The 25,726-nt window shown below is 38.3% G+C and overlaps 1 protein-coding gene across 1 annotated transcript; it reads right to left on the reverse strand.

Annotated features, from left to right (window-relative positions):
• tmem161b (transmembrane protein 161B) lies at nt 1-25,414 on the reverse strand. Its single transcript, XM_012861367.3, has 12 exons — nt 25,160-25,414; nt 17,102-17,205; nt 14,969-15,049; nt 12,069-12,166; nt 11,785-11,941; nt 9,891-10,042; nt 9,729-9,789; nt 7,492-7,632; nt 6,118-6,231; nt 4,791-4,965; nt 3,916-4,012; nt 1-3,817 (listed from the first exon to the last, which is right to left on the reverse strand). Exons 1-12 carry the CDS (start codon nt 25,160-25,162, stop codon nt 3,522-3,524), a joined length of 1,479 nt encoding a protein of 492 aa, XP_012716821.2. The 5' UTR covers nt 25,163-25,414; the 3' UTR covers nt 1-3,521.
• Nucleotides 25,415-25,726: the final 312 nt, after the last annotated feature.

Below are 25,726 nucleotides of genomic sequence, written 5' to 3' on the forward strand. Positions count from 1 at the left end.
TGTTGCTCAACTGGATTTATAGTGGATGATCTTATTGACAAAATAATTAACAATGCATATTAAATATCCACACATGAATTTCTTTGGTCAATCAGGTACATGGGTTAAAATGGAAAATAACTGATTTCTACCCTCAACAAAGTGACAAAGAATATTTTTAGTTAAAACGGATTTCAGTTCAAAGTCGTATTCAAGCACCTTCTGAAAAACCATCGTCTTTTGTTTATAGTATGGGTGTCTATAAACGTACAAGACTAGAAAGTATGGACAAAGTAAAGAACATAATTTATTTAAGACAAAATCTATAGCAGAAATAAATACATGAAAGAACAATGTGTGTTATTTTAGTTTGGGAACCCAAAAATGAGTAACAAACACTTTCAGTGGTAAAAAAAACTGAAAATATTAGGATCTGTTCCTCTGGACAGTGAACTTTGAAAATATTTTTTCAACTACCCAGACAAGGATATTAAATAAAAGTTAATCTGTCACAGATTTGTCAAACATATTTGAAGAAAAAAAAAATAGCCATTGTGCACTTCAACAACAAAATGAACGGCTTACAATTCAAATTGGAAATGTTTACAGGCCTCAGCAAATACAAAAAAAACCAAAAAAACAAACCCACCCCCCACCCCCCAAACAATAAATCAATGCAAATAAAAAAAGTGATTAGGACAAATACGATCATGATCAGATCGGATTAAACATCTTAGAAAAGGAATGAGTTGGAGAATTGCAGGGATGTGGGTGGAAAGCGGGTTAAATCAACTCAAATCAATGCATTAGAACACAATCTAAAAAACAAATTAGGCAGGATTCATACATTCACTATGTGCATATTCCCCGATCGTTTCAAACAGATACAAACTAAAGCTAAGACTGAAATTCAGGAGCTTAGAAATAATGATATGGCGCTGCTGGAATACGCCGCGACGTAGAAAACTGACAACTGGAGTCCATAAACTTCAACTCAACAACACATTGAGCCCAAAGACGAACCGCTGGAGCAAAGTTAAACTGTAATTTGTAGTCAATATGACACTATGTGCACTACATTCCTAATAACACAAGGCAAGCGTGTTGGTCAGAGTCATCACCACAACGACTGCTTGTGCGCACACGTGCCGGACGCCTGTAGCCTTTGTGTGAACCACAACTGGTAACTCCCAACGTACCAAGTCGGATCTGCAGGGAAACTGAAGGCCGCAGAGTTTGAATGCAGTTTCACACGGTGGCAGAAATAAAACCTACAGCAACTGAGCACAGGGCTGTTGGGTACTAGGACCCTCACTTGGCACCGTTTAAAATGTAAAACAAGTTCTACAAATGCACATTTATATGGTTTAGATAAAAATTAAATAAAAACCGAACTGGGTCGACTTAACAGCAGCTGACTTCTCTTCACCGCAATGCCCTTTGAGAATACGGCTGACGTACAGCAGAGAACACGTGACAGCAGACAGACGGGGACATGAGCGCCTACCCTGACTGAGGCCCACGACGGGCATTTTCACACACCTTCTACCGTGGCTCAAGTAAAACCGTGAAGATAAAAAACTAAACATGACGAAAACATCAGATATCCTTCCATTTCTTTTTATTCAACTTTGTCCTGTATGGCAAGCTCAGTCAGACAACTTTAAACAAATCATCTTCAAACTCTTCTGTGAGTAAAGCTCTTGCTCTCCACCTCTAAAAACCCCGGTAGACTACAGCACTTCCAAGCAGGGACTCAACTGGTCCTATCTATGAAGTTTTAAGACTTTGTAAGACATCATGTTTAAACAAACAAAATACAACAAAAAAAAAAAAAACAGGCCATTTTGTTAATAAATCAAAACCTTTAAACACTTAAGAGGACTGCGAAGAACAACTCTTAACCCTATTCCGTACCCACGTTTTGCCATTTGGTCCCAACCTGCTTCCAGTTCACACCCCCGTACTTAACCATCGAGTATCGGTTCCTCTCTTCAGGTTAGCCATTTGAACTTTTATAAAAGATAAATGGCAAACTAAACACATATATAATTGCATCACACCTTATTTCCCCAGACAGAGAATCAGATCCATGCTTGGGCCAGCTCACTCCTATGAGTTAACACAAAAAACCCCAGGGTGGACACAAACTGAAGCACGGTGGATACAAAACATCCCGCGAGAGAGGACCCCTTTTAATAATATCCAGAAAAGGTCGGGTACAAAGAGACCAAACCTACAAAAACATGACCTGGTGAAGGGGAGAGATGACCGGCACCCAAGCAACCGTGACCACCGTACGGTAGAGATCAGTTACCCAACAAATAGAGGACACACAAAACTGCTGAGAAAAAGAGGATTAGAAGGCTCCAGATATTCTTTGATTTAAATGCAGCTTCTTTACAACCCATTAAATAAAAAAAAAAAAAAAAAAAAAAAAAGGAGTTTGATACATCCTGGTTTACAAATGGCATGTTTGGACGTATCCAGTCATATTCCAGAGAGTCTGGAAATATGCCAGGTAGGCAAAGGTCGGATACTAACACCAAGGTACATGAAGACTTTAAAAAGCTACAGTATTGGTGATAATATTCTGTGGGGTAACCATTTGAAAATGACTAATAACTTTTGTGGGTGTTTATATTATAAATTTGCATTAATGTATAAAACAAAATAGCATTAAAAACAATGACAGGTAACATTTTCATAATCATTTTAAATCAGTATTTTGTAATAGCTTAACAGCAGTAGAAACAACAGTTTTTTAGATTTTAAATAAAAGAGATTATTATTATTTTTTTGTTTTACATTTTCATGTTAACGGTGGAGTTTTTATACTCAAACCAGTCCAGGCCTGATGTACAATAAATAAAAAAGAAGAATGACCTGGCAATCATTAAAATTAGATAATCTAAACAAAATAATGATTTAAAACTGGACTCTAATTGACCTGTAGAAAGTAGTAAAGAAGCTGCATTTATGCCTTTTTTTTAAGATATCATGGATCTGATTACAGACCAACAGCATGTAGCCTGTTGTTGAATAAACTGCATTAATCACCAGTTTCTGATGAAAAAATGCAGAACTACATGAAAGCCTAGATTTTTATTTTTTCCAATAATTATAATCAGCATCTCTCATTACTTTTATCATTTAAAATTCATAAAGATGTCAGTAGCATTTATTGTCAAAATCGCTGTCACTTTAGTGATGACACTGATTTCTTTACCTCTCATTGTTTAATCATGAGCCTTATAGTTATATGTTTGCTGCGCAAATGAATAAAACATCACTTTTATAGAAGTAAAAATCAAATAAAGAGTTCAGAGTCATCTGTGGAGGAAGCACTGGGAGTAAAACCAAGAGCTCTGATGATATGGTCCGTTGTTCTGAGGCGGTCAGAGACATGGAGGAGAAGGAGTAAGAGTTGTGGAGCAGAGCCAGCAGTGGGCCTCTGTAGCCCCCCCCACTAAGTCCTTTTCTGACCATGCCCAAAATACAGTCGCACTGTAGGGGGTTAAATGCCACACCTCATGTTGCTGCTATGCCGCCATGAGATACTGATGGTAGAAGAGGCCAAAAAGGGAGGTGGAGAACAGACAGGCTGCAATCCACCAGGTGAAGAAGGAAAAGAGGCCTCTGAAAAGTAAGGGGCTAAAAACAGTCCGTAAGCCCCCCAGAGCCATCGAAAGTTGGGCCACCGATGCCTGTGCTCCTGTTTCCACCACTGTATCTGGTTTTAGAGGGGCTATTCGTTCTGCCCCGGTAACAGAATCAGAGTTCATCTCATGGAGGCAAGGCAAGTCTTCCTCGGGATAGACCCACCAGGAGTGACCACCTGTAGCAAGCGGGGGGGAAGGAAGGAAAACAATAGCTCGATGTTACAGAAAGCAAAGACTATTCAATAGAAAAATCAAATGCGAAGCGGTGACTCACCTAAAGTTTTTAGCAGCAACGTTGTATGCAGCAGCATCACCAGGGGTGCCACATACTGCAATGCGATCACGCACAAGTAGTAAAAAACACGCGCAATCTAGACAAGGTAGAACGACATTAGTTTAGAATGTTTTCTGCACAAAACCTCTTCCAAGACTAGACTAAATGTTTCCACAAACATTCGTTACCAGGTGAACATAAAACAGTCGTTGGCTTATTGGTCAAAGTAATATTTTTTTTTAAACACAGATGCAATGATCAGAATGTTGTGGCCAATTTCCTATCTCCAGTTTCTGTGAAGCTTTGACTTGACCGTGCGGATTTCAACCAATACTAGAGCAGCGCCGGCCAGACAAATTGTTCTAGCGATCCTGGTGTTAAGCGCCGACACAAAAGGGTTTTAATCACACAGTTGACATCTTTGGATTTAGCCTTTAAATATTGGCTGTTAGCATGGCTAGCATTACAGAAACAACAGCCTCCAGGTGTATAGGTACACTATAGAGAATAGATTCTCATATTGACTTGAAGATTTCCAAAAAGTTGCCAACATTTCCTAATCTAGCACGATCCATTTCAGACAGAGGCTGAGGACTAAAAAAATAAATGAAACAGAGCAACTTTGCTTTGCCTTCCTGTTTTCTGCTGAAAGTCTTGCTCTCTCCTGTTCTTTAGCTGCTTGAAAGAACAACAGACTCCAAACCACACCAAATTCAAAATATTTATTTCTCTAAATGTAATAAATAGCTACTAATCAATCAAAAAAATTTTTTTTATCAATCAACAAGGTGCAAAGTATGGAGTGTGAGTTATAAGGGAACCAGTTGCAGTTTTACAGTTTAAAAGAAGCACAAAATGATGAAAAATGTAGTTACCATCTTCTGCAGGTCAACTGTACTTATCCGTCCCGCTTCCTTCTTCATCTGGTCCACGCCCTTTTGTGCCAGGTTGAGGTAGGCCTGCAGGTGATGTCTCATCATGGCGAGCCGGAGCACACACATCAGTATAATAACCCATAACCGCCACGTATCGTACGCCTGCTCACTCATCCTGGCATTAATGGGAAGGCGGAATAAGGGAGGAGAGATAGAGAAAAAGAAAAAAAAAAAAAGCAGTTTTTTTCTGCTCCACAAACTTAACACATCGGGAAAGCCCCATCTGGGTGGTAAGCAGAGACACTGAGACAGAAAGAAATGACGAGTGGAGGAAAAAGAGCCACAAACAGCTCAGAGGAAAAAGCAAGAGAGGGTGAAATTGAGGTATAAAAAGGTGAAAAGGGGGTAGTGTAACATGAAATTAAACTTAATCAGGTTTGACCTTGATGTGTATAAGAGTCTATGTCAAAGGCGGAAGAAAGTTCGATACGTGACAAACTTCAAACAACAAGTAGAGGATAGCATCTTAGAATTAATGATGAGAGAGATAATAAAGAAAATTTTATGTATTTTTCTTGAGATGTTTGCTCATAGCTTTGATTGAACCCAAAGAAGACAATATATGCATTTCATGTCACTTCAACTATAAACTAAACACGCTTCTCCCAACTAAAAACACATAATCCTGATAAAAGATGTTTATCTGGTTCCCATGAGAATATAGAAATGTACGATATTCAGATGTTGACTTAGAGCTGGCTTAGAAAGGCACAGACTGCCGTGAGACAACACATTGGTGCTACAGAGGTATTACACTGACAGCTCATATGCAAGTTATTGCAATAACATGCAAGTTTTATTTAGCTGAAAACTGACAAAAACACAACATGTGCACAATAGGTTTTGAGTTTGATGTGGCTTATTTTTCACTATTCAAACAGCCACCATTTTCAGCATAACAGCCTATGTTGGTAAAGCTACATAATCTACATGAGCCTCTTTTTAAAAGAAATTAAGACATATTTCCAACTTTTATCATGACCCAGAGTTCAAGAATGCTTTCGAAATTTTCTTTTTTTACTTCTCCCTAAAACATGTATTGATATCAGTCTTAATAAAATATTTGATCAGAATTGCAAACTTTTGGTGTAAGAATAATCATACGTTATAGATTTCACTTTTACTCCTCTGGAAGGTGCACAAGAATTTCACATTTAGCTCCAATATATCAAAAGTGCCAAACACAGCTCATTCTGTATTTATAAGAAAAGAAAAAAATACTAAAGCATTTAGCATTGTAAGGTATGAACATGATACTTTTACTCACAAAGGCACGCTCTCTTTCCCAAGAGTGGGATTCAATATGTAGTCCTTGGTGATAGGCTTCACCCACAGCAGGACCATGATCAGAGGAGAAAGGAAGTTGATATAAAGCAGTGTTCTGTGAAACAATTGAGAAAAGAAGCAAAGACAACTCAGCAAACATTGCTCCAAAATGGTATCATTTTGACTCCGTGTATTGTTGGAAGCTCACCTCAAGTCATACATTCTTAACCCTAATGTGCAGTTAACAAGGACCTACTTTAGAAATGCAACCTTCCCTGAGAGAGAGGTAAAAATAAAGCCAAGGCAAACATTTTGGAAGGCACCGGAGATAATCCCTTCTAGTTACAGGGTTTGAGAAAGTAAGCTTATGGCACTTATGAAGGGAAATTGAAGAGGAAGCCATTTTGGAATGACTACAACACTAAAGTGGATTATGTGAATGCAATGTGCCCTCTGCGCTGCACCTCCTATCATGGCCAGAGACAAAACACCCAGTGAGTCCCCACGGAGAAAAATGACCAAACTGAAGACATTTTCATCTCAGTCAGAGTGATTTCTTGTCTCTCACACACCCAGGACAATAAAATACATTTCTGCTTGACTGTTCAATATATAATGATCCTTGGGCACTGAACTGGTGAGCAGTCTACACAGGATATGATTTAAGGTCCAAGAAAGGGCCATGACTAGCACAAAGAAATTGTACACTAACACTAAGAAAATTCTTTTTGCTTGTTGTTCCTTGACTAATTTACATATGAAAGATAAATTTTCCATTTAAATACAGTAAGAGACTAGCGGATTATTTGTATCCTGTGTTTTTTTTCCTGCTGTGCCAGGCTCATGGAGATCTAAGACTAACCAAAGTGTTGCATGTTTAATTTGCTTCAGATTTGCCTAATTCAAGACAAAACACAGTAAATAAAAGGAAGAAATACTAGAACAGCAAGAGCGCACCGTCTCTAATCTTCTTGCTGTTTGATATCATCCGCCACAGAGTCTATGTGGGTCAATGCGCCACAGAGAACTGTGCCCAGTGTTTGGAGCCTTGTGATATAAAGTGCTACATTTTACAGCAACAGACTTGTACTAGTTCATTACCCCCACTGTGTTTTGCCGTATGGGCTTTGCAGTATAAACAGATGTGTGATTCAGTTAGGGTTCACAAATTAGAGCGGAACCGATCAAAAAAATAAATAAATCTATTTTTTCTTTTTCAATTATAAATTAAAGAAAGACTGATGAAAATTCATTAGGATAAGTAAGATATTAGAATTGTCTATGAATGTTAACTGCAGGTAAAAAAAAAATATTAAGAGTACTGAAAACATGTGTCCTAATGCTGAGAGGAACAAGATCACAACAGAAAACTCACTGTGTAAATTTTGCTGTAGTTAGATTAAGTGCATCTAGGTGCATCTGGGCTAATCGTAGGCCAGGGAAGGTTAGAAATGCTCCAATCAGAGAACAGAGTAGGGCAAGGATCAGCTTGAAGGTGAGTTTAGATATGGGGCCCCTGTGAAAGAGAAAAGACATGAGTGCAAATGAAAGGGAGGCTGCAGTTAAAAGGAGATCTCATCCAAATGCCTTACTTTATCTACTTGTGTACATACATAAACAGTCCATATTTACAACTTACCTCTTTTCACTTTTTGCACATTTTCATTCCTTGTTTACTTTGCGTTTTTTGCACCATTCACCACAGAAATGGTGGTCCTATAAAAGTTTTTTTTTTTTTTTACAGTACCTGGCAACAAAGTGTTTCTGATTCTGATTAATTTCAATACACTGCAACAAAACTGTGAAGAAAACTTGATTATAGAGCAGTTACACACAAGCAGAGCTGCTGAGGGTGTGGGCAGCCTTCTCCACCAGTTAAATACAGCACTGGGCTCAATAATCTGCAGTTAATGTTAACATAGTAAAACAAGCAGGTGAGAAATTAGGTGGATTAACGGTGTGTTTAAAATTCCTTTTACTTCATACGCAGAACATATGAAGACAGGAGAGGTTTCTAAATGTCCTGCATCAGACTGCATGGGGCAATATCACCGGTGTGCCAAGGGACAGAAGTATAGGCATGGAGACGCTGACGTAAAGATAAACCCTGAACACCTGCATACAAATTTATAAAAGTGCAAACACGTGGTTGCTGTCAGCGAGAGGTTATTAATACTCTGAATAAAATACAGCTGTTTGGTTCTATTTTTTGTTGCTAGATTCACTTGGAAAATATATGAACTGGGTTGTTAAAAAGTGCCTACTCTTAATATTAGTCATACGTTGTTTTGGATGTTTCAGTACCATGGACAGAGAATGTGGATATAATAAGTAAAAGAAAAGAGAAATCAAGCAGCTAAAACTTAGCTTTTCAGCACAATTGTTAGGTTTAAGAAATTAAAAGCCTCCAGTATAAATATCAGTTCTCTCCTCATTAACAAACTTAGAGCCAACGTAAATATAATTCTGTGAACTTCCAAGTATGTTCAAAAAGATTCAGAGAAGATAACTATGAATGTAGTGCTATTGGATTAATGCCAGGTTTCAAGAATCGAGTGAAGCCCATGTTTCAATGGGTCTGGGCCGTTTTAGGGGTTAAAAGGTGCATAGCCAGATTATTTGACTTTCCTTTTTTTATTTATATGTCAGTAGCTCACTCTGGTTGCATACGAAGTTTTTATGAAAGATTATCACGTCTTGCTGGCATATTAGTTGTTATTTTGGTATTTTATGCTTTGTTTTTGCTCAATTTACTAGTAAATATAGACTTTCACGTTTATTTACAATGGTTCAAGATCTAGTGGTCTAGTATAATCTAGTATAATCTGATTGAATTTGACTTTAGAAAGTGCCTTGAGATGACATGTTTCATGAATTGGCGCTATATAAATAAAATTGAATTGAAAAATTGAATATTGGGAAAAAAATGCAGAAAATTATTCCAAGAGGGAAAAGACTGGAATGTCGCTTCAGTGAACACGCTGTGAACACGGCAGGTTTAGCAGACGCTAAACCTGCCGATTGCTAGATGTGACCGCAGAGTTGACTGACCTGAGTAAATGTTTTGATATGAGGCTCTTAAAGTTGTTGTAGATCGGTGTATTTAATTAATAACGGTTGTTCTTCGATCACGGCGAGATGCCGCTTTACTGCGAGGCATTTCAGAGAGTCAGGCTCGGTCCAGCATTATTCAATACTGTCTTACTAATTAAGCAAACCAGCGTAATGGCAGTTCTTCGATACTGTTGGTAGATGGCGCTATGTGTGTTTATATCTGCTAATCGCGACCAGTGCTGGGGCTATTTTTATCCACAGACAGGACCATCAAAACACTATCAGGATGGAGGCTTGGTGTATATGACTTTATTTTATCATGATTTATCATGATCAAACGCTTTTTGGTCTTGTTTTTTTTAAGAATATAATGTGGCTATATACCTTTAAAATGAGAGCTGTAATATGTGAGAAGTCAAATAATGGTAAGTTTTTGGTTTTGCTATAAAGCGACACAAATACAAGAAATTCTCCTTTGATGTAACACTTTATTCTTTAGAACACCATTCAATCACAACTGTATGCAAAAAATATTTAAAACTTAATAAATGCACTTACTGTGACTCTAAGCCCTGATGCTCCAGAAACTGTTGAGCACTGTCAGAAAAGTTTGTAAAACCTAAGAGTGAAGGAATGGTAAACATTTATTTATTGTAAAAAGCAATTAAGGGTTATCTACTCATCAAAGTAATTTTTAAAGAGGGATAGTTGAGCACTGACCTGTCTCCAAACCAAACTCCAGGTAGTTTTCAGTGACAATGAGAATCACCATCGCTTTGACAAAAAAAAAGAAAGCAAATGTAATGCAGAGGGAGCGCTCGCCTCCTTCCTCTAGCTTGAAGTAGTGGGTCGTAAGGGAAGAAAGGATTTTACTAGAGGGCAAAAGTTAAGGTAATGCACTGAAATAAAAACTACTAATTTAAATTATTTAACATTTTTACAATTAGAAGTTGAAAATATAACTATATATGCACTTACAGTTTCTTGTAAACGTAGTCACACCACGTAAACTCTTAAATGTTGTCACAAAACAGTGGCGGTTCTAGACCAAATTTATCAGGGGGGCCAAGGTGGAGCCAGTGTTTTTTCATAGGGGCACAGAACAAAAGAATGAAACAATAAAACTGCAATAACAAATGATTTAGTAATATCAAGTGAGCCACTTGCGGATCTGGAGCTGCATGTTTCAGGCCCCTAACCTAGTAGATGGAAACTGTGATCCCAGCTCAATACGGCTGAAACTAAACGTGAAACTCCTTAATTTTTAAATCCTTGTTAGAGTGAAACAGTATTGATAAAAAATAAAATTGGTCAAAGTGACCAATCAGTTATGGTTTCTTCACCAGTGCATATAATCGTAAGAAGTGTATTTAATGTTATATCTTTAGTACAAGGGCCAGGACCATTTCTACAGGGGCACTAGAACCGCCCCTGTCACAAAACCACAAACGTTATTGCATTAGTTTGTGATGGTCTGTGATAGACCAACACAAAGAGGAGTACAATTTGTAAGGCTGCAGAAAAATGCTACAATTATCAGACTTCTTCCGCAAATAAAAACTGAAGAGTGTGATGTGCATTTGTACAACTTTATACCTGACCTTAGGTATGCTGGATTTTATTTAAAGGTACCAGAGGAAAGGGGTCCAACTACAAATGCACACCATGTCATTATAAATCTCAAAATGCTACAATGGCAAACATATTAAAAACAACAGCATAAAAATCTGGTCCTTGGATAATGTATTCAGCAACAGCCCTGTCCAATCTCTTTCTTTCTGGTATTTTGTGCATCTTTTCTTTAGTGATCAACTACAGCAGCAGGGTAGGTAGCTGTGGATTTCCATCCACTTCAGTCTGGGTCTACCATAACCTGTAATTAGCAGCATTAGCCTCCAATGCCTTTACAACTAAACAGAATAGTTTGTTTCTTTGCTTCAGTTGAACATTTTCCTACGATGTCCTGCCACAGCAGAATGGAGTGCTGCCGAACTGTGCACCAGGGAAGCACGTCTCGACAAGGGATCTCAGACCAATAAAACAGTCATTGGGCTTTCTATGTCTTTGAAGCTAATATTTCAAGACATTACCTTAGCATATGTGGTTTGCTACGTCACTGTTGCAAATACAGGAGCTTTCACTTAGTTTTTAAGTAGCTCTCAAACATTACTTTTGTAGGGTCAGCATGTAGTGTCAGGGATGGGCTGAGTGTCTCTTTTATTGCAGCGCTGCTGCCGGAACAATTTGCGCTAATATGAATGGGTCAGTTTATATTGATTTTGATGCAAATAAGTGTCTTTGGATAATTCCTTTGTTTAATATCGATTATGTCAATTTTTTGTGAACACGCCTATCATACGGCGTAGCAAAATAGCAGGAGGAGGATAAGGAGTAAAGGCAGTGATGAGATTGCCTGTTGCAGTTTCATGTGCATATACATAAGCGAGAAGGCTTCAATCTTTCTTACAAAGTAAAGTAAAACATGTTAACCTTTTCTGATAATGGTGTATACTGTTAAAATAAATCGCGGGATTTAGCAGGACATCTAATGGCGCTAGTTCACATGGATTTCCAATTAAAACTGAGGAGAACAGAGAGCATGATGTAAGGATACATGACAAAGGCGAGTACAAGTAGGCACCAGACCACACTGATGTTCATCTCTCCTGAGGGCTGAGCCACGCTGTAGTACAGCTCTGTGATCAAATAAACCGCAGTAGCTGCTACTGTGAAATCCACCAGCCACTGGAACTCAGGGAAGTAGTACAATGCTGAGGGAGGAAAGAACAAATACAAAATAATTAATTATTAATGGAACAGCACATAAAAACATTAAAAGATATTTTTAGGAAGCAGTCAGTCGGAATATCTCCGATCTGGGCATATTTGGAAAAATACCTAACGTGTCCACTTCTGTGATGCATTTTGTCTCCAGCTGCAGGTCTATGTCCTTTGGAACAGTTAGTGGTTTATTGTCTATGTGACCATTGTATTTCCTAGAAAGAGATACAGCAGCAAAGCACCAAGGAATCAGTTCTAACATACAGACACAAAGGACACCATCTTGAAGCTGTGTAACCCCCCCCCCCCCATAAACTGCATTTATGGGGGGTGGGGGGGTGGGGTTAAGGGGTGGAGAAGAAGATGATGATGACGACAACTTGTAGAAACACAAAATTACCAAATAAATAAATTATGATCTGAGTTTTTAAAATTCACAGCTCCTTTACATCGACATGTCCCTACGAATGATGGTTGGTTTTCAGTCTCGATTTTACACCGTGGTCTGCAAAGGGGCTGATTTGAGGGGGTGATGGGGTGCATGGGGCACTTCTTCAATATAATTAGGATATGATTTCCAACAGTTCAAAGGATGCAACATCTGGAAAAGGCATTGGTTAAAAATCTTAACTCTAAATACTAAAAACATATTTTAATTGGTCAGTCTCCATGAAATCTTGGCTGGATGTAAACATTTAATTAGAAGTGTCTTTTAGGAAGACATTTAGAAGCGACGAGCTAGATGCTCAAAATGTGTCGTTGTGGTGGATGGGGTTTAAATCAATGCCGGTGGTACAAGATTTTTTAGTCTAATAAAAACTCTTTATCCAATCCAACTTTATTTATAAAGAATTTGAAACAAACAGGGAAAACACAAATAGAAAATAAAATTCAAAATCAATAAAATATGAAAATACATGGACAAATAACTGACTAAAAACAACATAAGATAAACATAAACCCAAGACCCTACCAAGTCTTAACACCCAGAGAAAAAAGATGTCCAGGGCTGCCTGCCTTATGTGCAGCAGCGGAAGATCAGCTGTCCTAAGAGTACGAGGCAGCATGAAGAGCTGTAGAAGCTCATAGATGTAAAGTGGGGCGAGACTTAAAAGCAAAACATTTTTTTTTGTAAAAATCTGTCCTAAAATGGATGGCCTGCCGGTGAGGTGACTGTAAAACCGGTAAAATGTGCTCATACGAGTGTGTTAGTTAAACAATCTAGGGGGTTATTGTAATACTGCCCATATTTTAGCACAGTTAGTTTGTTCTTGCCATCATGGGAGGCAGAATAACTGTTGCCAAGTCCTTTGAATATAAGCGACTTTGGGCTTGATTTTTTTCTAAAGTCGCTTGTAAATTTTGTGAGTGACGAGTTGCCTTTTTTTGGCCTTGTTTTTGAACATCATTTTGTTTGGGCTTGGCTTATTTTCTCCCAACAGAACCCCTTTTCATGGCTATCACGCCGTGCAACACGAGCTTTGGAGAGCTTGTGATGCTGTTGAGTTACAGGCTAAAATATCCGCCCGCATACAAACACCTCTCCTCAACCGTCTGACTGTGCTGTGTTTTTGAGCCTCAGTGCTGTTTACCCTGCTTCTGTCGCCTCCCTGTGAAGCCCGGGGCTATTGGCAGTGGCCAGCTTTCAGAACTTGTATCCTTGCGTTTAATTGTCTTGCAGAAACAGACATTCTGTCCGCAATTAGGGCCGGGTGTCAATGAAACAGACTGAACACATCTACCTCAACATAGGCTTATGCCAATATATGAATTGACATTTAAAAAAAAAATGGGGAGAGTTGTAATACTTTTGTATGATGCTTTAGATTTGAAGAGCAACTTTTTTTTTTTTTAATGCAAGATTTCAACTTTTCCCCAGACATGTTATTTAAAAATAACAGTCGACATTATACTGGGCCAAAAAAAGACGTTTCAACTTTGAAAGGAAATAAAAAAAATAAACTATTATATTTTCTTATCTTCGAATTCAGCGGGTAACGTCTTATTGTAATCTTGAATGAAGCTATGGCCAAAAAAAAAAACAAAAAAAAAACTTTAGTTGAAAGTTGAACGGTGCTTTGTCTCAAATGCTGGCGGCCTCTCTTATGTTAACAGGGGGAGGGCAGCACGAACAGCTGGAGAATAGAAAACTGTTGTGCATGTGCTGGATTCAGAAATACAATGCCACCGTAAGACTCTAGCGCCAAACATGCCCTGGACAGATTTTGTCTATGAGACACCTGACAGAAAAAAAAGAGGATTAGCTCCACCCCTGACTGAGGGAGTCACTCTGTTAACAAAGAGAATGGAGGTGCACGGAACGAGTTGAAAAGGACACTGGTCCATCTTTTTCTTCAGGGAATTATTGAGCATGTGGTGCTAGAGAGACTTGACCTGCCTCACACAGGGTCAGAGAAAGGACAACAAAAACGTCTCGAGTTCAGATGTACCATGTGGTGTGGTAAGGATTAACTTGAAGATGTACCTTATTTACATTCACACAGTAAGGGGGAAGAACAAAGCAAAAACAGCTAAAATTACATGTTTAAAATGCCAAAATCATTAATAAATTAATCGTCTTCTAGCGCCAAATCATCTTCTGAGCTGCAAAACAATCTTAAGGAAACACTATTTTCCACAATAAAAGTCAGACATCAGACCATTTTAAAGGTATGAACCATTTTAAACTGTCATCTCTCAAAATAGAATAAAATGCAGCAACCCAATGCCCTCCTCGAAAAAAGAGCATCTGCTTTCTTAGCCGCACCAGACAGGACAGACTTTAAGATTAATTGCTCTGAACTGTAATAAAAGGGCCATAAAGAAACAACAGAACAAAAAAAGCCTTCCATCTGACTTCAAACACTCTTTAAATGCAAAAACATTAACATCTTTTTTCTTGATATGCCGCTGGTTTTCATCCAATCTTAAACGTCTGCATCCTAATAAAAGAAACACTTTTTGTTCTTCCTGTGGGGCTTTGCATTTCCAAAACTCCCCAAAAATAATCGTCCTACCTGTCTTTCCTTTTCTGTCCCTTTTGTTTCCCAGCCAAGTTCCTCAACTCATCTTCCGTGGGGTGCTGATACCACCGAAGACTGAAAAGAATAAAAGGAAGGAGATGTTTTATCAAACGTTGAAATACAGTCGTAAAAAGTCAGAAATCTACAAAACAAAGCAGATATTTTTATGGGAGATGTAGAAGAAACAGACAGAAGCTAAATTTAATTCATCTACAGTGGTGTGAAAAGGTGATTCCCCCCTTCCTGATTTCCTTTTTTTCCCTTTTGCATGTTTGTCACACTTAAAGCTATAGTTGGTAATCCTGTTCAGAAACACTTTTTTGTTTGTTTTTTTCACACCACTATATGCGATTACAGAGGCTTAAATAGTTAATTGATATGGTTCTGGAGTCCAGCATTATAAATATTAGTAGTGCAGTATTACTAACCGTGTCACAGAAAGCCTATATAACACATATTAACATGAAAAATGGCTTCCCAAAAGCCTATCTTTAAGCCTATGAATTCTAAACATCTAAAAACACATTTGTGAGGATTTTATACAGTTAGACCAGTTGGCTTTAGTAACTAAGCTTGGATAAACATTGAGTTAGAAATGTCTGTCTGAAGAAAAACTTTAAGTAAGAAAAGTTTACAGCCCCAACAGCGTCACTGATATCTTCTCCTGAAGCAATGAGTGATAGGTGAATATAAAACCAAAGCGTGCAGGGTCGATGCCTGCCGTGTTGTGGAGCAGTGGTCGGTGTACAGAGGCCTTCGCTGGGCATTGTTATGTTTAAACATCACTGCCTTTTTTTCCTGACTTAAGTCAAAGTCCACTTTGTATTATCCTTCAAGTAGAAGTTTCAGTCAGTGAGTTGTGTTCATACATCTTGCAGCATATTTATGCAAGTTTAAATGAGGCCTACTGAATAATGATGGTACAGAAAATACAGTTTCAGTCCTTTTAGCTAATCCATTAGGAGCAGCAGTAAATAACCCTGACATTGCCAACTGATTTAGCACTCAAAGGCCACTTCAATACGATTTAAGAACTTTGGACAACTTTTCACCAGTTCTACGTTAAAATGTAAAATACCTAAAACCCGGACTGATATATTCTACACCAAACAGACAGTCTTTAATGAGTTTATTTGTGAATTTTTAAAGAGAAAAACAAGTGCTTGTTTAGTGTATAGAAACCTAGTGTAGGCTAAAGAAAAAAAGTGTTCTTGTAACTTTCTTGTTTGACCTCTAAGGTAGTCAAAAATACCAAATTAAGAAACGTCATTACCGTTTGTTTGTTTGGTTAAAGATAGATAGCATCTGACCTACTGAGCCCCATGAAAATAACAAGTTGTCAAGCCAACCTGACACACACTGTAGCACCGTCATTACCACCTGACAGCCACGGAGCGTAAAGGAAACTGACAGAAGCGTCCAAGTTTGCCAGTTGGTTATTTGACGGCGTTATCAGGAAAGCTAAAGTGGATAAAACTGTAAAAGCTGCACAAGCACACGTCTCACAGCAACATCTTTGCTCACTGAGGGAGACGCTGGGGTTACAATGTAGCCGGACAAGGAAGAAAGTGGAGCAGAAAAAAAATAAATAAATCGAGGTCTCTTTAGCTGTTAAATGACACTTTGGTGAAAAGTGTAAAGATGAGTAAAGTGTTGGTATTTCTTGTAGCTTAAATAACTGGTCTACAGGATGTAGGGTCATAAGATTAAATTGCTCAAGCCACAATCCGCCCTGCTGCTGACGCCTCAGCGACATGCTGATGAGTTGTTAAGTTATCAACACTAAATATATGCATAATTGAGAAATTTCAGTCTTCGTGTGATATATATCCATAAATATAAAAATGTCAGTAATAACAATAGTTTAGATGACTACTAAGAATTAGTACGCAATTTTAAAATCAGTAGCACAGTGTCCCAAGTAAATAACACAAAATATGCAATACATGTTTCCCAACTTTGACACAAAGGGGAAAATTAGAGGCACGATAGCTGTTTGAGTTGTGGGATTTCGCTGTTGTTCTTGTTAAACATGTTTCAATTTTAAATGTGTAAAGCATTTAACCTAAATTAAGACGAGTTAATCTCCTAAACTGTGCCGGCCTGGGATAAATGATTATATATTACCTGCCACTGCACAGTAGCCATCTTGCGAAGGAATAATGAGGTAAAATTTTCTGAATTACACTGGCCATTACCATGGTAACCACCAGCTGCACACCGAACAAAGCCTGCGAGAAAAATACAGAAAATTAAATTAGTTATTAATTAAAATGGCAACAGCAGACATTAACTGTATTCTAAAAGCTATAACTCTTTCATTGTCATCTTCAGAGTTACTTTTGCCACACTATGGACTTGAAAACAGCAACAAAAAACACCACGATGAATAAAAAAAAAAAAACATTATTTGTTAAGATCATTCATCTGTTTGAAATTTTCACAAAACATTCACACAAAGAATAAAGACAAGTCATTTTTTAAATAAATAAAGTCTTAATGGGATAAAGTGGGAGTGGTCATATCCTCGAGTGATTTCACTTCACACATAAACATGGAGGCATTTTTTGAGATTCAAATCTGTTTTTATGTTGGCAGTTCGCATGAGTATCAGATAGCAGTGTATTCTCTATCTAGACAATACTGAGCACTTGAAATCCTGCACTCTGACATAGTGTCTGGGTTAATTCTACTATGAGAATAGCACATAAGCCTCCTAAGACAAATAAAAGGTTTTGGTTTAATACTCTATTTCCATAGGTGTATTTACAAAACATTTTTTAAAAAGAGACATCGTGCGTTTCAGTTCTTCCCTTTTCATATTGAAATCATTCAGTTGTGGTCTATTTAAAGTAAAACAGCAACGCTTTGGTGTGAAATCCACGTCAATTTATCCCCAGGTTCCTCGGAACAGGTGCGTCTAAAAGCAACTTGTTTTGGTGCTGTCTCTTTAAATCTAAAGGAGGCACCTGAAACCCCGCCCCCCTCCAAGTCTCAGAGCATTCCACTCCACCCCATTCGGCCATTTTTGTAGTATGCTGGGGGACAACATAACGAACAACTTAACATTTGAACTTGCAGCTTTGGCATCTTTGAGCTTGGACAACAAAAATCGCTTCAAGAAGTAAAAATGCCGTATTTGTGAAATTGGTGAGCCAGAAATTCATGACCTTGTTTAGCAGCTCTGCGGCAAATTCTGTGAATTGTTCAACAAATGTAACATTACGCTGAAATACAATATAAAGATATCTAAGAAGCTCCTCGACAGACTAAATAAAAATGTTCTGCATTCCAAAAGACTCCAAGAACATAACAAAATGTATTTTAAAAAAGTGGATTTTACTTGATATGTCTCCTTTAATGTTTTTCCAACCCTGGTCTTCAAAGCCTACTGCCCAGGATGCCTATGGCTACATTCACACAGCAGACAAATGCGACCCAAATCTGATCCGTTTGCCCATATGCAACTCATATACAATTTGTTTATTGCAGTGTGAACAGCCCAATTCCTATCTATTCACAAAAAGGAAAATCCAATTTACACCACTTCCATATGTGGTACTAAATTGGAAACAACTCAAATGGTTTTCAAAGCGTCTCCAAACTAAACTGTCCTGTTGCATTTCATCCGACTTTTACGTCACTGTCCTAGCTGTCACTACACATCTACTACACATGCCCCCATGTTTGAGAAAAACGGAAAACGGTCAGTAAAGTTCACGTCAGGAATAAAACTTCCCAGTCAACTAACCTAATGCGCTAGGTGTTATTAGCTCATTAGCTAAGCATGGGGAACTATTAGCTCCTCACGCACCTCCCGTGAGCCACCAGACCATTGCTGCCAGGATTACCCCATGTTCTGTGGGAAACCCTGGCAAGATGCATAGACAAATTACCGCGCTTATTTTAATTAATCATGTGGTTAAAATTTATCATGAGATTAATTGATTTATTGATTGTTGCGACATGCCTACTTTTGAATCGCAAACAGTTTAGACAGATGACTGGTGGTGGTCGCATTTAATTAGTATTAATGATCACGCAATAAATAATAATAAAAAAATATTTCAGCTAAAAAAAAAACCATAATTGAGCATCAAAACCAGCGGTCTGAACGTAGCCTTGGAAGTTCCCTGCTTTAACAAAACGGATTCAGAGGATTTCAGTTCAGCTACAGCCTGATAATCAGCAAATGGTTGAAATCACGGGTGCTGAAGCAGGGAAACATAACAAACATCTTAGGTAGTGTTTCTTGAGAACCACCGTAGGAAAAATCCTGACTTGTGACAGGAAGACAGAAGAAGAGCCTTCAAACATGGTTTACCACAGCATCGAAGCAGCTGCACATTTTATAATGTATAAGTGCTGTATCTTCTGCAAATGTAACTCTCGCAAATTTTTTTCCATCAAACCATTGTGCGGGACATTTTTCATGATGTCTCTTGGTTCGACAGAGCTTTTATGTCTGTTACCCAAAGATTTAACAACAAAAGGGGCTCAATCTCAACCCAGAAACCTCAGATCAATATTCACTTAGGTTTAAGAGGCCAGAATCATTCCCATCAAGCTGTGCTTTTATCCACTCACTGTAGGCTCAGATCTGTTGGTGGGTTTCTCGTTTGCAGTGGGTAGGAATCCTTTATATCTTTTTCCTGCACACACTTGAGCAAAAAGGGCAATTAATCTGTGATAAAATGTTTTCCTTTTCCAGGGGAGTCCTATGGCTGCAATGTTTGAACTCGAGCCAGTTAAACTACACTTAGAAACCCATTATCTGAAAATCCCTGTTGCCTTGGTGTTTTCTCCACATCATGATTACTTAGTAATTTTAAGCAAACAAATTCCTTTCAACTAATTCGCATTTCTTCAACAGTAATAACCCCATGGCTGGGTTTTAGAAGGAGATATGCGTTTTATCTCTATCTCAGTGGTGACAGTAGCCTTTTCTGATTATATTTTATCTATTGTAATGTTCTAGGTAGACCTTTAGCTGAATATGAATATACAGTAAACAACATGTTAAGTTCTTTGTTTCCAGTGACCTGAAAACCCCAAAACATCATTAGACATTTGCTTCTAACGTAGGATTGAATAACAAAAATAACAGGTACAATGAAAACCGATGCATAGAATAATCCGATAAATAGTTTAGAATAATACCAGTGAAGCAGCACTACAGAGACCAACAGCAATTCATAAAGGATATGAAAGAGTGAGATGTATTAAGTCAACCTATATTTCGGAATGGTCATAAGGAACCCAGTGTCACGCAGCAAGGGGTAAGCTCTAAAAGATGGAGTCAACACATTTCCAAAAGTACTGCAGGAGAGGGTGGGAGCCATTTATGTGCACTTATACTTACTTATACTTGACGCGTGACCAAAACCAACCTGTCTGACTCAAGACATTTCTTCATCAGAGTAATGGACATGCTATATAGGTCAAAAGCACACAGTCTTCCCCAGGCGGGTACTGACCAGTCTCTGTGGGGACCTGCAAGGATCTCTGGCCTGGGGGAAATTGACCCAGCATGTACACTCTTATCTTGCCCAGTCCGCTTGACCCCCTCCACACAACAACCAAATGAAATCTGTAGGGGGGATAACCAGCATCTATAAGTGCTCAAATACATTGGTGCTATTTTACTGATGAAACTAACTTTGTGGCTGCAAAACATGCATTTCAGACTCATTCAGCTCGACTACTCCTGGGTTTATAGATTCTCACCAAATCTCAGGGCACAAATGAAGGAAACTACCAACTGCTGCCACAGAGACTCCAGTCAAATTCTGCAATGCATAGTGTATTTACCCCACATATAATCACATATTTGCAACTTGTGGAACTTTTACAATAGCAAACAAATGTCCTTTCAGGGTATTCAAATTATTTGATTGAATTAACTTTGGAAAGTGCCTGGAGATGACTTGTGTTGGGAAATGGGACTATATAAATAAAATTTAACTGAATTGAATGCTAAGCACAGTGCCTAGTAAACATCTGTAAGTTGTTCAATTTTATTTATAGGTATTTGCATAAAAGGGAGGAAAACAAAGGGAGTGCAAGCCTGAAATATTTATTTATATGGACTTTTGAAAATAACACAAATACACCCAAGAACCAAACAGCTCTTTAGAGATCGACCGATACAAGGTTTTTTAAGGTAGATACCGATACCGATTATTTTGACATCAGAAAAACAGATACCTGATACATGGGACCAATTCTTAAAGCCAATATTGCTTTTTCTTCTTCTATTTACATGATAAAAATGACACAATGATAACAAGTGTTATCATTAACAAGATAACAAGGTGTCAATTTAAATAAAAAAAGGAACCCAGGAGCTGGAATGACACCAGTGTTGTGCATTGGAGAAGAGGAAAAGCATCTAACGCCAGGACTGGACAGCTCCTTTGTTTAGAGGCGTCATATCTTGTGAGGAAAGAAAGTTGGCTCTTTACCTCTGTTTTAAAAGTATGTGTTTAATTTTAAAATAAATGTCACAATTCATTGAATTATTCAAGGACCCCGATTCATAAAATTGAGGCAAAATGATCTGCCTCGAAGCTTCGTTACATTGCTTATTTATTCAGCGCAGTGTTCCGGCCAGGTGGCTAATGCTAATGATAGCCTAGCCTGGCCTTTGCTCTCTAGCTTGAGCTTGTTTTGAAGGTCAACACGGCGGCCAATCATGTAAGGGCCATACCATTATGTGAAAACAGAGAGGGGGGCAGCGATGCATCAAGTGCAGCTGTGAGTAGAGAGTGAGTCTATAATGGCGTACACTGTGCGATGTTTTCAAACGTTGTACTCAGATACAGCTCAAACTGTACGATGAAACTGCAGGATTTAAAAGTTCACAGCTCACCATATCTGTTCTTACACTGTACGGCCTGATGCTCTGATGCGATCAACCGCTCACACTGTACGTCCAAAAACCAGACGTCGGACTCAGCGCCGTAGAGAGATGGTGCTTGTCGGATTCGTCTATCCGGAGGCCAAACGCAAACAGTACAATAATAAAAGCACGGAAGTGTCAATACTCATTGTAAATAAGAGGCTCACTGGAACGAAACGCGCTGCCTTGGCAGTTCTACGAGTTGCTCCTCCGTAGTTTAACTCTATGTCACACGTACCGCCGCCACGCTTCTCTCTCCACTCCAATGTTTGTGCTGAAAAGAAGAAAAATTTGTTTGCACATGCGCAGTGCGCGATGTTGGGGGTAATCGGCTCGTAGACACTTGTAACTCTGCTTCAACAGCAGGACGCGCTCACGATCACCTGACGAGGGCCGACTGAATTTCAAACATGTTTGATTTTCATCCTACCATACAATTCCTGATCGGGAGGTGGTCGTGAGAGGCTAATCGCCCCTCGTTACCCCCTGTATAACGATGCAGCTGAAACACGGCCCGATTTTTCTTCTACACTGCAGAAGAAAAATAGCTTTAAGAGCAGGTCACAGTACAAACTTCCAGAAACATATCAGAAATAAGTACCAGGATATGTAGACAGCACTATAAGTCACCATGTTAACAGTTTATTAGCAAAAAAAAAAAGAGTTGATTTGTGGGAAAGTTAAGCTTTCAAATTCAATTACATTTAATGTAATTAAGGAAGAACTGTTTATACATTTTTAAACAACACTGATGCATTAAAATTTTGGGTCCACGCATTTTCACAATCAACTACTATTAAAGCATTATGCTAAACCTGAATATGAATTTAAGGCAGATATTTCTACAGTGGTAAGTCTTTGCATATGAAACCTTTAAAAGTCAAAGACAGCCAAGAGTAGTCCTGGAAAATGAATCGTATTTGCAATGTAATCACAATTTAAGAAAAACTATTTCCAAATCGCAGAGAACTGCTATTTTTGAATATATGACAATTAATAGATAAGACGCGTCCTTTAGGTATCAGTAATATGTTTAAAGTGGGTTTGCCTCCACATGGAAGGGAAGAGAGTTGCATCAGTAAGATAATAAAATTTTATTATTTGTTTTAGAGTTTCTATAATCATACTTTGTTTTTATCAGAAACTTTCAGGATTTTCACCATAGCATTACATAGCGGTCAAACTGTTTAATGCACAGACTTGTTTCTTGGCTGCACTTTATGTTCAACAAGGATTGATGTCCAACTCAACAAGTTATTCTCATTAATAATAATATTTGATTAATAAAAACAGTTACATTTCTTATTTTAAATAGTCCTTCTTTACAAACATCTTTATCTAGAGGCCATTTTTGTTGCTTGTGGTTAATGCAGAGAAAAGTCATAATTAAATCGCAAATATGGTTGAAATATAGCGTAAATCTGATTTATTGATTTCAGCTCTAGTAAGGAGATGGACGGATGGAATAAAGGATAAACAGAATAAATAATGAATTGATAGGTTGATAGAAAGGATGGATACTACATTTAGACAATGGGATTGGAAGTAAAAGTATGGAAAACTACATATTTTTCAAGTTTCAATAACTTTTCCAAGTTATTGAAACTTGGAAAATACTTAAAATCATTCCATGTGTGATTATAAATAAGGGTTACTGCAGGGTTTCCACTACATGTTTTTGATTGTGGCACACTGACACACCAAAATAAAAGCCGCCACACTTTCATAACCTTGCCTACATGATGAATTCTTGCTGTATTTGTGCGTTCACAAACACATGAAAATCCATCGTGTACCGCTCAGGCTTAAACCGTTTGTGTATTGTGGTTTAAGGCGTTACATACCAGTACAAGGTAAGCAGGAGCAGTTGAGCCCACAGCCAAACCAACAAAAACACGGCAGAGCAGGAGGATACATGCGTAGCTGATGCTATCACATCTGTTTTGTCAGAATCCATATCTTGTTTGATGGTAGGAGAGCAAGAAGGTCGATTAGCTTAACTTGTTGTGGTTTCTCATGATGTGTGCGGCTTACGTTTTAATTCGATACCGTTATTGGCTAAAACCAACCTTTGGTAGGCGGGCACTAAGTGTCGCAAAATTATGTACAATACATTGCCTGAATCCACACTATGTACAGTAGATAGTGGGGATTCAAGCAATGTATACAAATCAATACATTATGCATAAAGTAATCTTCACGTATGTTGCATTTAAATGAGATTTAAACAATAGTGACACCCCCCTGTTTGACCATCATGGTTAAAAAAAGAGACGCTAGAAGCAACCCTGGATTTATTATACATTTGATTAAACATCTTTTTCTACTAATTAAATGCAAAAACACACACAACTCAGTAAGCTTTCTTTTGGATTTGAGATGAAGGGAAAATGTGTAAAAAAAAAACAAAACAAACATACTGTTGATGTTTTTTTCTCCCCAGTGTCTCATTATCACTTGTTGAAATTAATGCCATTAAACAATTTGAAAATGTTTTCAAAAGGAACAGCTGATATCAAAGAACTATCACAAGCACTTTCAAAACATATAAATAATTGTAATATCTATGCTTGTTTTAACGTGTATGTTTCTATACTATCAACTAAACTATCAAATTTAATTAACTGTGACAGGTGTAGAAATACATTCCTCCAAAGTTAGGTGGGTCAAATGATCTTGACAGTCTACCTGGGAGCTTCCTGAGGTCAAACTGTGCAGGTCAGACGAATAAACACACCTTCACCACCCAGCTTTAACCTAAGCGACAGGCTAAATGTTTGCTACCATGTTGATTTTGTCCTTGCTGCTATAATAAATTCCTGATTCTGATCAACACCCAAAGAGACGTCCTTAAATCAACGTAGGTGGACATAAAATCCATCCTAACTGGCAGCTCTTTCCATGTTGGCTAGCTGTAGCTAGCAAGCTATCTAAGAGCTCTGATGACATGCTGCTTTAAGGGGAACACCTGTGCTATCACAATAAAAATGAACTAAAACCGAATTAAAACCAAAATGACACCTAACAATAACAAAGAAACGTCTAAGGCAATGACAGCTGAAACAAACTGAAAAAGCAGCAACAGATACAGACACCTGCTGTGGCTAACAGGCTACGCTGAAAGGACACCATTCCTCAGTCAAACCTGACCGCTACCGTAAACGAAACGGCAAAGCCACCGCAAACATCTCTACATAATGCAAATATTTATTCTTGATAACCCATCAATGACCCACGGAAGATGTGGGGAAGCACTGCGTCCAGGTGCTGGCTGTCACACTCACCATATTGATGCGGCGCTGCTAAAACGGACTCAACCCCAGCAACACACAGCACCCCTGCTCCGAAATCAAGCAGCAAGGAGCACATAAGCCCTTCTTGCGACAGCGGGGGAGGAAAAAAAATGAAGGGGCTCCGGTCAAAACAAAATTAGTGACTCTATCTCCGCAGACAGAGGCTACATCGTCAGAAAAAACTAATGGGTTCAACCTCCGCTCTCGAATATTTTCAACTGCAGTAGAGGTCACACTGAAACTCTGGGTGAGAAGAGGTCCTCGGATTTGCCTGCGTAGAAAAGAGTCACTCGATAGAACAAAAGTATTCACTTCTCATCAACGTAATAAAACATGTAAATATGCCAGCTTTCTATGGGTATGTTTTTACAGATGATTACACATCTGATTTAATATTGGAGATTAATTATGCTATTTAATACCGGCGTAGATGAGATGACTATGAGTGCTCAGAAGGACCGCCCCAACCAGGAAATATTAGCACACGTGACAGATTTGTAGTTGCCGGGTAGACGTCACAAAACAGACTGTACATGCTGCAGTCATGCGGGAAATAAT

Source organism: Fundulus heteroclitus, chromosome 12 (genome assembly GCF_011125445.2).
Source record: "Fundulus heteroclitus isolate FHET01 chromosome 12, MU-UCD_Fhet_4.1, whole genome shotgun sequence".
Taxonomy (NCBI): Eukaryota; Metazoa; Chordata; class Actinopteri; order Cyprinodontiformes; family Fundulidae; genus Fundulus; species Fundulus heteroclitus.

Excerpts from the sequence above, each read along its gene's own strand:
- tmem161b (XM_012861367.3), bottom strand. Across the intron at positions 15,050-17,101 it reads TGGCTACTGTGCAGTGGCAG|TCTTCGGTGGTATCAGCACC; the intron begins GTAATATATAAT and ends TATTCTTTTCAG. Across the intron at positions 11,942-12,068 it reads CACAGAAGTGGACACGTTAG|CATTGTACTACTTCCCTGAG; the intron begins GTATTTTTCCAA and ends TTCCTCCCTCAG.